Source organism: Typopeltis vanoorti, chromosome 19, assembly GCF_054136105.1.
Source record: "Typopeltis vanoorti isolate ZY-2024b chromosome 19, IOZ_Tvanoo_1.0, whole genome shotgun sequence".
Classification (NCBI taxonomy): Eukaryota; Metazoa; Arthropoda; class Arachnida; order Uropygi; family Thelyphonidae; genus Typopeltis; species Typopeltis vanoorti.
The window spans coordinates 28,557,859-28,570,819 of record NC_143567.1 but is presented as its reverse complement, the minus strand read 5'-3'; the positions used below and the strand labels follow the sequence as shown (position 1 = coordinate 28,570,819).

Sequence of the window (12,961 nt, the reverse complement as noted above, 5' to 3'; positions counted from 1 at the left end):
TCTGTTTGGGGTTCGGCTATTGAATTATGTTTTATGTTTCTTTTAACAAAGATGGCGGTGCCTCCACCTCTGGCATAGCATCTGTCTGTACAGTAAGTGCTATAACTGTTAATTCTGATCTTGTCACTTGGACGAAGATGCATCTCATTTATGAGAATGATGTTTGCTTGGGTTTTTGCTGCAACTCCTGTAATTTGTTAGATAAACCGTTAGCATTCCATGAAACAATTTGTAGCAATTTCGGTTTTCTTTTAGCCTTATCCATTAAGGATTTCCAAGGAGTGACTGTGTGCGCCTTAAGATGATATCCTTGGCTTCTTGAGTTGGGTTGGTTTGTCGGAGTTCAGCAAGCATTTCACCTATGTGACGTGTTATGTTCACTAGGATAGGTTTGTATGTGGCTGATTTGGTTTTGGGTCTTTTTGGAAGGTTGATCTTGTAACTTCAGCATATGATCTTCCATCCGTTGTGGAGACTATGGTTTGATGGGAGGACATGCGTTCTTGTATAGATTTACTGGTTTTGAGTTGTGTCTTTTGGTTTTGAGGAAATGCTATACAGCCCCTATAGTTTGCAGGGTGTGGGCATCCGCAGTTTGCACACTTTGCTGGATGTGCACGGGGTTTTTGGCATTCATTTGTTGTATGTTTGCCACCACATTTCACGCAACAAAATTCAGCCTTGCAGCATCGTTGTGCATGCTCAATTTTCTGGCATCTATGACATTGGGTTGTAGTTGATTTATGTGTCAATGACTCAACTTTTATGACCAGATCACAGATGGTTTGGCAGTTGTATGTATGATTTTGTTCTTTACTTATTTCCACTAGAATTAGGGAATAGGGTGTTTTATCAGCTCTATGCATTTAGCTGACTTTAATTGGGCTAAATCCCTTAAATTGGAGTTCTGCTGTGACTTCTTCTATCTGTATTGTTTCAGTTACGCCTCTTAATACCACTTTTAGATTCTTCTCACTGCTGGGTGCAAATGTGTGGTATGGCAGGTTGTTGTCTAGGAATTTGGTTATTTTTCTGTAGTCTGATGACATTTTTGGTTGTATACGTATCCCTTCCTCTGTGTTTGTAGCTTTCTTGAAGGGGTTTTATGAATAATAGTACCCTATAGACGTATAAATATCTAAGGGATGGTATGTTTAGTATGTTGTATTTATTGCACATTGCAATATCGTCCTTATATTTGTTTCTAGTTAAGATTTTGATTACTTTATGCTGAGTTGAGACTAAAGATTTCAGCGTAGTGTGATAGATTCCTCCCCAACTTAATATTCCATATTGTAGTGCGCTTTGAATCTGGGCAGAATATAATATTTTTAGCATATTTAAATTTAAGAATTTGTTTAGGTAGTAAAGTCTGTTTAACATAATCTTTACTTTATTTATGACATCGGTAATATGCAGTTTCCAGCTTAAACTACTATCAATTTTTAATCCAAAGTAAGTTATTACACTGACTTTTTCTATTTTCTTGCAGTTGCAATTTGAATTTGTCCTGCAATTCCAATCATGCAAAATTAATTGTGCAGTGAAGTTCATTTTGCCAGTTGTATTTCGCAAGTTAAAATTTACATATTTAGTTTTTGAAACATTCAGACTGAGTTTGTTTGACTAGAACCAATTTGTTACTTTCAAAATTTCAGCATTCACGATGGTTTTCATTTGTTTGGCTGTGTCTGTAGAGAAAATTAGTACTGTATCATCTGCAAAAGTATTTATTTTACTGTGTAGTTTAAGATTGCAGAAGTCATTGATATAAATATTAAATAAAATTGGTCCCAAGACAGATCCTTGTGGTACACTGCACTCTTTTGCAGTGTTTTGAAGCTGCTATAGCTATTGCTTATTTTTACAATTTATGATCTGGCATTTAAGTAATTTTTGAACCAGTTTAGAGCAGTACGTAGTATTCCTATGACTTCTAATTTTTTTATTAAAATTTCAGCGTAGTGTAATTTTTTTATTAAAATTTCATGTGATACAGAGTCCTAAGCTTTGTGTATATCTAGAAATAGTAAATTTGTATTCAAGTAGTTAAATTGAAAAATATAGAATATCATTTGTAAAATAAATGTTGTATTTGTATGATTAAATGTATATAAATTTCTAAATATATAGTTACTAATTATATGAAGAGCCAAAGGCTTCAATTTGGCGACATGAACTTATTTAAGTTAAGGGATATTACATCCCATATTGTTTCATAGCCGAATAAGAAACTCGGAGTTTCATGCCGAATATAGAAACTATATAAAGTTTCATAGCCGAATATTTTCTATATTTGGCTATGAAACAATATGAGATGTAATATACCTTAACTTAAATAAGTTCATGTTGCTGAATTGAAGCATTTGGCTCTTCATATAATTAGTAATTTATTAGGACACCTTCTTGGCAATTTTTATAGTAGGGTATGTAAGTTCTGTTCACTACAACTTGGTATTATCTAGGTCTACCTACTCACTGATGAGACCCCTATGAGGGTGGAAACCGGTGCAGGGCGGATCTGGCTTTGAGAGGCTCCACTTGAAGGTAGGTTTTTGCCTGTCTCTGAGTGGGGCCACCACTGAGATTATGGCTCTGCTTGGTGGTGGGGTGAGCCGGCCACTGGGTAGAGCCATGCTGAGAAGTTCTTCTCGGTGACGGGGTGAGCCTGTCATCGAGTGGAATAACGCTGAGTTGGGCAATCTTTCGGGATCGTCTTATTTTTAGAGCCTGCTTCACCTATACATAAGGTTGAAATTCGTCTGGGTAGTGACCTTCTCTCATAATGTAGAACAGTAATACAGCTCCTAGGAGCTGGGTTTCGCATTATGGGTAAATACCAAAAATTGTGATTGGAGTTTGCTCCACCCCTACTATGAGTTGCCTCAATGTTGCAATACCAAATGGGTTATTATGTGTTGCACTATCCAGGTATTTGGTTATGCTTGGACTCGACGAACTTTATATAGTTTCTATATTCAGCTATGAAACAATATGGGATGTAATATCCCGTAACTTAAATAAATATATACGAGGGCTGTTCGATAAGTAATAAGACTAATTTTACTGTCGCGAAAGCACTCATCACAATATTAATTTTTGTGGAATAAAGAAATGTTGCTGTCTGTATTAACAAAAGAGGTTGGTAGATGGCGTATACGGGCTGATGTGCCAGAGTGTCACATGACTACATGCAAGCTTGTTTCAGCGCACCTATGAGCCGTGACCAGTCGTCAAAATGGAAGCGTCCTTGGAACATCGTTATGCAATTAAATGTTGTGTGCGTTTGCAAAAATCGGCATCGGACACTTTTAACATGTTACGTGAAGCTTTCCACAATGAAGCAATGTCAAGGGCAAGTGTTTTTCGCTGGCATAAAACTTTTAAGGAAGGAAGGCAAAATGTGGAAGATCTTGAACGTGAGGGAAGACCTTCAATGTCCATCACAGGGACAATGATCAACACAGCAGCGATTATCATCAAGGAGGATCGTAGAATTACAGTATGCCAGCTGCATGTTGTCCTGAATATTTCTGTGGGAAGTGTTCACTCAGTCATGGCTGAACATTTGGGACTGAAATGTGTTTGCACCCGATGGATTCCCAAACTCTTGACACCGGAGCAAATGCAGCATCGAATGGATGTGTGCACAGAATGGAAAGAAAGACTGGAACAAGAAGGTGACAACTTCTTAAAACGCATCATTACAGCAGATGAAGCTTGGTTGTATCACTACGACCCTACAATGAAACAACAAAGCAGTGAATGGAAGCATCCGTCTTTGCCTACCCCCAAGAAAGCAAAAACTGCAAAATCGGCTGGTAAAGTTATGACCATAATGTTTTTTGACTATGAAGGTATTGTTTACCAACACGCTGTAGAACCCGGGAATACTGTAAACGGCTCATACTATGTGGATGTTTTACGGACAGTGGTACAGCACATCAAAAGGAAACATCCATTGCTGAAGAATGGCTTCTTATTGCACCACGATAATACAAGGCCACATATTGCTGGTTGTGTAGTGGACGTTTTGCAGAAGAACATCATAGATATCCTACCACACCCTCCATACAGTCCTGATCTCGCACCGTGCAATTTCTGGCTGTTTCCTCAGCTCAAGAAACCACTAAGTTTCGAAAGCAACAAAGCATGTGTAAAAGCTGCAGAGGCAGTTTTGAAAGAACTCTCAAAAAACGGCCTTTCACATGTTTAAGAAGTGGACACAATGTTGGGACAAATGCATCGCATCTCATGGTAGTTACTTCGAAAAAGATCATGTAAATGATGACGATTAAAGGTAATCTGTTTTCTGTATAAATATAGTCTTATAACTTATTGAACAGCCTCCGTAGTTTTAAATGGTCAGTGCAGGTAACCCTCATATAACGCGGTACTTATACAACGCGGTTTCAATATAACACGGTCTACAAATTGTAGTAACCCGTGTTCAACGCGGTACTTATACAATGCGGTTTTGACAAGAATACAGTCTAGAAACTGTTGTAACCCTTTATCTTTTCATATTTTTTTCACTGTGCAACTTAAAAATCAAATTTTATCTTCATTAAATTTGTGTCTGTCTGCCCATATCGCGCAGGTAGTTATAAGTAGCAAATTTATATTAGGGTAAACACCCTTTAGCACGCATGTACATAAATTGTATACCGTATGAAGTATTTATTGTTGAAAATTGTCTTCGTTTTCTGCCAGGAAAGCGCATTAAGAATCATAAGTGTGTTATCTCAAGCTGAGTACTTTATTTTCTGGTGAGTTAGATACATAACTAATATGTAATGCTTTTTTTATGTAAAAAAATTATTTTTATAGTAATGGCCACAAATGCATTGAAAGGGAAAAAAAGGAATATTAAAAAGAAAATTTGTCTCGAAGAAAAAAAAATTAAAATCATGGATCAGTTGAAAAATGGAAAAAAACAAGTTGTTGTAAGGACTTTGAATTTAAATGAATCAACAATTCAAACAATCAAAAACAATGAACATAAAATCCGAGAAAATATTTATTGCTGGGTCAATGGTAAGTGCAAAGCTCGTTGCTCGTGTACACAATTTTCTAAGAGAAAAATGAAGAAATCTCTAATGATTTGGAAAGAAGATGCACTCAAAAGAAAATTTCTTTGGATGGAAATCTTATTAAAAGAAAACTCTCAACGTTTATAAACATTTATAATGCAGACCAGGTGTTCAATGCCGATGAATCCTGGTTATATTGGAAAAAATGCATCTATATTTCGAAAATGAAAGATCAGCTCCTGGATTCAAAGTTTCCAAAGACAGAATTACTCTACTGTTTTGTAGTAATGCATTAGGTGATTACATGACAAAACTAATGTTTATTAACTGATCCTCATATACTTGTGCTATGAAAGATTAAAATATGCACTTATTTTTATTTTGCTTAAAACATTTATGCATTAAGTGCATTAAGCTTAATTACAAATTTGTAATTTTTATAATTTTATACTATGTATTTGTGTCATAGTTTATATGTTTTATTTTCTTACCTGAATTACCTGAATTAAATAAAAATATATTTTTGTTGGATATGTCGTTTATATAATTTAAAAAAAAAAAAAAAACTATTTCGGAACATAACCCTTCTTTTTTTATGTGATCTGAGTCTCGCATAATGCGATTTATATAACACACCATTCCTATGGAACCTAATATCCGCATTATACAAGGGTTACCTGTAATTCATCATTCTGATAATCAGATTTCAATCACACCTCTCACTCCCTGAATGATAACAAGAGCAAGCATGAATTTCAAGACCAGCATTCGCCCCTGCATTGTATCCTCTCTTTGACCATTGAATGTGATGCTGCATGTTCATTCAGGTAATGTGTGGCTTCCCTATTCCAGTGGAAATGGAAATCCATGTTGTGAGCCTAGTTTCTGAATTTTTTTTTTGTGCAGATTCGGGTTCTAGTTGATGCCCGGAACTCCACATTCAATGTGTCAGCTGATGAATGGCGATTTTTACATATTATTCTTCATAGCACCCTACAGTCATGTTTGGTGTATGTGTGATAGGTAGCACTTGCAGTTGACTCCCTGTACTTCCGTCTCAGTATGGTATCATTGATTATTGTCAATAATTTGCCGAACAGACACGCATGCAGCATTGTATCCTATCCTATCACAGCTTCTCTTTCAAACCCCATAAGTGCATTAAGCTTAATTACAAATTTGTAATTTTTATAATTTTATACTATGTATTTGTGTCATAGTTGATATGTTTTCTTTTCTTACCTGAATTACCTGAATTAAATAAAAATATATTTTTGTTGGATATGTCGTTTATATAATTTAAAAAAAAAAAAAAACTATTTCAGAACATAACCCTACTTTTTTGTATGTGATCTGAGTCTCGCATAATGCGATTTATATAACACACCATTCCTATGGAACTTAATATCCGCGTTATACAAGGGTTACCTGTAATTCATCATTCTGATAATCAGATTTCAATCACACTTCCTATCACAGCTTCTCTTTCAAACCCCATCAGTTCCCTTCTTGCAGCCATTTCACCTAGACACAGTTGCACTGACTTGGGAGCATAATATTCCTCCAATTTATACCAGCCACAAACACAACTTATTACATGTCATGTGTTTGTAGCTGGTATAGTTCGCCCACCGTTTGTAGGTCTCTGCTTGGCGTCTTGCCAAGAATAGTCGACTCATGCTGAAGGGGAGAAAGAAATGAAGGACGTACGAATTGGTTGCCAACACGCGAAATCACGTGCTTTATAGGCAAAATTTTCCAACTGTTATACATGTAACATAGTTAACTACAATAATCATAAAAGAGAAGTTAATTTTTTGACCTGTAATAATAAACAACTCATCCCACAATACGGACTGATTACCCTATTATGGGAATGGATTCTCCTTTTTCCGACATGCGCAGAAGTGTTGAAGGATCTCTAATCGGTGGGTGAACTATATGTAGATGGCACAATGCACCTGGTCCATGGGAGTGTCCACATGACTTTTCCATGCAATGTACCAGGTGGCCATAAAATAACTTTCCCTCTTTGGAGGCATCTGTAGCTAAAACCTATAAACAGAATGAGACTAAATTTTATATTGAGACTTTTGAAGGCATGGAGGTGATTTCCTCAAAAAAAAAGATTTAGTACCAAAAGTCGCCGCTAGGGGAAATTTTGGCACTGGTGGAGCCGAAAGCAGCTAAATGTTTGCAGTAAAATGCAGGTAAAAAGGATTATGCAAATTTTACTGTGCATACGTGATAGCAACGCCACCAATTCTATTTAAAAAGGGATTGGGAACATTCAGGCAGTTATTCGAATAACTGATGAATTGTGCTCAATATGCGTCCTACCTTGTCTCAGTGTGCTTTACTTGTTAAGTTGTTTAACCTTAAACAGTGTAATGCCGTAGCAGCCCTTCAGAAATTTAGAAGGCTTCATAACCTGCGTACAGGTCCTATGTCAGCTCTAGCACTGAAAGCTATGATTAAGAAGTTTAAAGAAACTGGATCACTAGGAGTTAGTCTGGCAGAGCATGGAAAGCAGTGCAAGAAGAGACAGTAACAGATGGTCCTACTGCGGTGTTCAACAACACAGGGACCAGTACTAGTCCAAGTGCTCGTGCCATAGCTCGCCAACTTGATATGGCTTATGGTACAGTCTTGAAAACCTTACGGAAAATGCTTCACTTCTATCCGTATAAGTTCAGTCATGTGCAAGCATTAACTACCACAGATTATGATAAGCGCATGACCTTTGTGCTAACGTTTCTTGCCTGAATGGAGGTCAACAATGACCTTGGAGAATATTGTAGGGTGATGAGGCTCATTTTTATCTGAATGGGTCGGTCAACACCAACTGCAGAATTTGGGCATCTGAACATCCCCAAGCAATCTAGCAAGTACCACTGCATTCTCCAAAAGTAACCGTGTGGTGTGGCTTCACAGCTGATTTCATAATAGGACCACACTTTTTTGAGCGTATTACCCCTACAGGTCCTGTAACCTGCTCCATTACTGGAGAGATTTATTGACAAATGCTGGAAAATTTTGTCATTCCTGCATTGCAGCAAAGACAATGTTTGGATTCCATAATTTTTATGTAGGATGGAGCATGGCCACACATTGAACGTTCAGTACAGTGCCTTTTACGCCAGCATTTCAGTGATGAGAGGATTATCAGTCAGTTCTTTCCGACGGCATGGCCGCCTCAATCCCCAGACATCACTCCATGTGACTTTTGGCTGTGGGGGTATTTGAAATCCATTGTGTATGTTTGTGGCATTCCTAACTTGCATGTCTTGAAAGAGAACATAAATCAGGCTGTTATGAACAAATCCAGTCCAACTCCTTACGCTCAGCTGTAGAGCATGTCGCACACTGGATGCAATTTGTTGTACACAAGACAGGTCAGCACATTGAAAATCATGTATGTGGTCCAGGATACCCTGATTCTGTTGAACAAAGCATTATTACATGTGAGTTCAATCACTACATTAATTTCTGTGTCTCTCGCAAGTTGTTGTTTTAGTTTAATTATTATTATTATTATCATCATCGTAATTCGCCACATATCCAGCTGGAATGAGTGATGTAGCTGTCGCTTACACTGTCGAAATGTTATTATTCCATTTTATCTGCCTTTAATGTAATTATCTGCTTGTTTTCAGCTCTTCCAGTGCCAAAATTTTCCCTATCAGCGACTTTTGGTACTAAATCTTTTTTTCGTGGAAATCATCTCCCCATGCCTTCAAAAGTCTCAATATAAAATTTGGTCTCATTCCGTTTATTGGTTTTAGCTACAGATGCCTCCAAAGAGGGAAAGTTATTTTATGGCTACACGGTATATATACAGTAGATACAAAAATTATGAAATTGAAATTTTTAATAATAAAAAAAAGGTTAATGAGAGAAATGAAATTGTTTGTTGGGAAGAAAATGGTTTACTTTTTTTGTTTTGTGGTTCACAAAAGCAGAAAACCCTGAGATATATGCAGAGACTGTGAAACAGTCACTTAGGACTGTTAGAATTTAACATAGAAATATTCCAAAATTTAGTGGAGAGTTCCGTCTGTATGGTTTGAAGTATATGAATTCAAACTTTTAATGCACATAGTTCAGACCACGTGGTTGGAACATGAACATGATCAATTGGATATGGCCCTAGCAGAGGTCAGTTGATACATGCAAGTCATGTTTTGTTTAAAATTTTGTTTATATTTTTTAGTTATTGAAAAATTAATTGTAGAATAGTGCACTTATCTGTGACAATATAGCAAAAAAAATGTTGTTTTTGAAGACCTTTTTTTTGCATACTTCCAGGGGATACATGCATCACACTTTGGAAAACACTGCTGTAGGTGATGATTTTCATGGAATTTTTAAATTATATTATAATATTAGATTACATCTCATGTCACAATATGATTATATTATAATGTTTAGATCCATTTCTTGAGAACACATGACAGTCTCTTCTCTCTCTCTTTTTTCTTTAGGAGCAATGTTTTTGTCTGGAATTACAGGCATGTCACTGCTGTTTGGATTTGGAATGGCATTAGCAATGGCCAAGAAGAGGGATCCCTCCATGTTCACTAAAGTAAGTTCTAATGTTCTAATATTTTTATAATTTAACAGAATAGCAAGAAAGAAATACAGTAATCCTTAATTATAGTGCATATTGGTGTTAAAAATCTACTGTGTCATATAAGAGGTCTTTGTTCCTGCTGGAGTGACAGATACCTATATGTACACCTATATGACATAAATAAAATTATAATAGGATAAGAATAAATTAATATGCAGAAATGCACCAGTGGAAATTTTTGTAGGTGCACACTATATTGAATATTAATAATAATAATAATTATTATTATTTTCGAGCCTCTGTAGCTCAGTCGGTATAGACGAAACCCTTTAGTCGGAAAGACCTAAGTTTGATTCCTATCAGTAATGTGAGGAACCTTTATCTGGTCTCTTTCAAAGAAAGGTGAGTTAGCTGGTCTCATATGGAGGTAAGGGTTTTTTTCCACTTGGAAACTTGGGTTTTTCATCCCCCAGAACAGGCAACTCGACCTCGTGAACACATGCATCTACAGACATAGGACACACATCGGGAGGAATAGGGCTAACCACCTTATCCTCAAGATGGTTGCGGTTGCAAGAATACTTACCTTGACACCATAAAAGGTAGAAGAGGAGGATTAAGAAAGAATAAAGAATTATTATTTTCTCGAATAACTCCAAGACTCATTATGGGAGGCCCACTGTAACCCATTGTTCACACAATACTTAAACTCATTCAAGTGCTCACAACCACCTCTGACAACCCATTTCATCCATTCATGATATTTCAAACAAAAAATCAAGTCCTAATACCCTTGCTCACCACTTTGCTTTCTCCCTTCCTGTCATGTACTGGAAAAGTCTTTTATATCAATCTTATAAACCCCTTTAATATAATATATTTCTATCATGTCCCTCTCTTTTTTGCCTATTAACTAGTTTTTGAAGATTTGCGACCATCTTTGAAGTGTTGACCAAGATTGTGGCATTTTTCATCGGAAGCATTCCATAGACTTGGCATAATCTTGGTCACTTTCCTCTAGATCCTCTCCACCACTATCTCATCCCCATGGAATCCAGGGAACCAAATCTGTGCAAATAGTCTGGATGTGGATTAATGGGAGTAATAACATCCCTATTCCTCCTTGTGTGTCTTCAACAACCTGAAGTGCTGCTTTGGCCACCTTTGCAACATTCCTTCTAAACTTCAACTCCAACTGATATACTGATTGACCTGTAATTTGCTAACTCTGTCTTGAATCCTTTATGCAGTAGAACTATTCTGTCCTCTTTCCATTCCCTTGGCACCTTGTCAGAACTGAGATTTAAATTAAACAAATTCCCTTGTCCGTTCTTGTAATACATGGGATGATATCCCATCTCATGGATGTATTTGCATTGAAGTTCTGCAGTATTGAAGTTCCTCCAATTCATCTACCTTTATTCTCACATCAGTCAATGCCACATCTGGCATCAGTATTTCTGCCTGGATGGTATATCCTTGCAAAATGATCACTCAATAACTATTTTGTTTGCTTCTGTTACTTCCCTATCATCAGCATTCATTACGGTCATCCTTCTGTAGCTATTTTTCTTTTACTTGCCACATAGCAAATAATTCTTTGGGATTTCCTTTGAGTTCACAATCTAGCTCCCATAAATTAGCTTTGACCTTTATTACTATGGCTTGCTGATCACCTGTCTCTTTATATACTCTTAAGACTTTTCTTTTTCTACAATTTCTACTTAATGATGCTCCTCATCCATCTAACTCCTACCTGATCCTTTTAACTCATATATATGTTGATACTGCTTTTTTTAAGCATCCCTTGATAATATTCCATGCATGGCTAACATTCTTCCACTCCAAATTGTTATGCCTTGGTACTCCAAGCTGGCTTCTCAGATTGTCACCCCTGCTTTATAATTCCACATATATCCCTTCATAACTGAAAATTCTGCAATCTTCCAAGTCAAGAACACATAAGTGCTCCCTCAATTGGAGACAGTGGGACTACCTTGGTTACTGCTAAGCTCTGTGATGCTGTCACCAGATCTAGCACTGTCAAACCTTGAGTCCCCCTCCATTACATGCTGTCACTGGTAATTATTTTTTAGTAGCTATGTAAATTCCATTGCCTTCTCTCCTTATAACCATTCCTCCTTCAGTCTATGTCTGCATAGTTGAAGCTCTCCATAATAATAATCACTTGTCCTGCACTCATTTTGCTAATTTGTCAGTACCATTCTCCCTTGTACCCACTAGCCTCTCTCTCTCTCTCATCAGATAGCCTCAAATCACTGCCCTGTACATTTCTTTTCTGTTAAATTCCTTTTGCTTTTGGCTTCAGTTCTTCTGCTGTTATTCTCAAGTCCATCTCTGAATCCTGTTTCCTCAGCCCTTTCTTAAAATCTATGCCTCTTTCATCTTAACTCTGTGACTGTATCATTCTATGCCAACCAAGTCTCAGTAATGCCTATAAAATTCGACCAAGGATCAATGCTAAAAACATCTCCCTCTTATTTCAATTATTTCTGGCAATAGTATACATAAATGCAGTGTTCCCTTCATCTCACAACTCATGTTAATTATCCCACTAAAGTTAAGATTCTGGGAAGCTATACTTCATGTAATCACTTTCCCGCTCACTCACCTCTAGGATGCCTGCATCCCCTCCTCAAACACTCTAGTTTCTCTGACTCTGCACTTCCAAGTTTGTCACTGAAGAACACTTTCTCAAGGTAGATGTCTCAGATGCAAATGCAAACAAAATGATTTATATAAGACCTTTAGTCAATTGAAATCACTCCACACCATAGATAAGGCAGAGAACATTACATAAGTTTTTATGGCATTAATGACATAGCAAAAGATTAATATAAACACAATATCAAGCATGATCGATATTTCAATCTGAATATAACAGATATCATCATTAGTGCAAAAGGCAAAGCAAAAGTAATGATTACAATGCAAGCCATATGCTAGAGAGACATCATATGACAAGACAGTAATTAAATAAATAAAATAACTTCAATAAAATACAAATAATAATCATCATCATCTATTTCCTGATATGTACCCTCAAGGGGGGTGTTCAAGCTACTATGACAATGCTATATGATTGAGTTTACATTATTATCAATCTCTTATCAACAAACAATTTTCCTCCAAATTAGCTTGTTAGCCTTCCAATATTGTCATATCTAACATTTCGTGCTTCTGAGGCACTTCTGAATGAATCGATCCGAGTAGATTTTAGTCTTCCTTTGGGTCTTTTTTCTTTTCCTGCATCCTGTTTTGCTAACCTTTCCTCACCCATTCTGTTTAAGTGTCCATACCACCTTAGATTAGCTCTTCTCACACATTCTTGAAT

The 12,961-nt window shown here is 36.7% G+C and overlaps 2 protein-coding genes across 5 annotated transcripts in view; one reads left to right on the top strand and one right to left on the bottom strand.

Moving 5' to 3' along the window:
- Positions 1-12,961, top strand: part of LOC150095947 (transmembrane protein 242) — a 94,194-nt gene that overhangs the window by 37,127 nt on the left and 44,106 nt on the right. The window contains exon 2 of the mRNA XM_090408863.1: positions 9,518-9,618. Within this exon, the coding sequence (XP_090264989.1) occupies positions 9,518-9,618 (101 nt within the window). The remainder of the gene's footprint in view (positions 1-9,517; positions 9,619-12,961) is intronic.
- The window catches only part of LOC150095948 (palmitoyltransferase ZDHHC14-like), a 291,158-nt gene that overhangs the window by 255,182 nt on the left and 23,015 nt on the right, over positions 1-12,961 (bottom strand). The gene's annotated exons all lie outside the window — the stretch shown is intronic.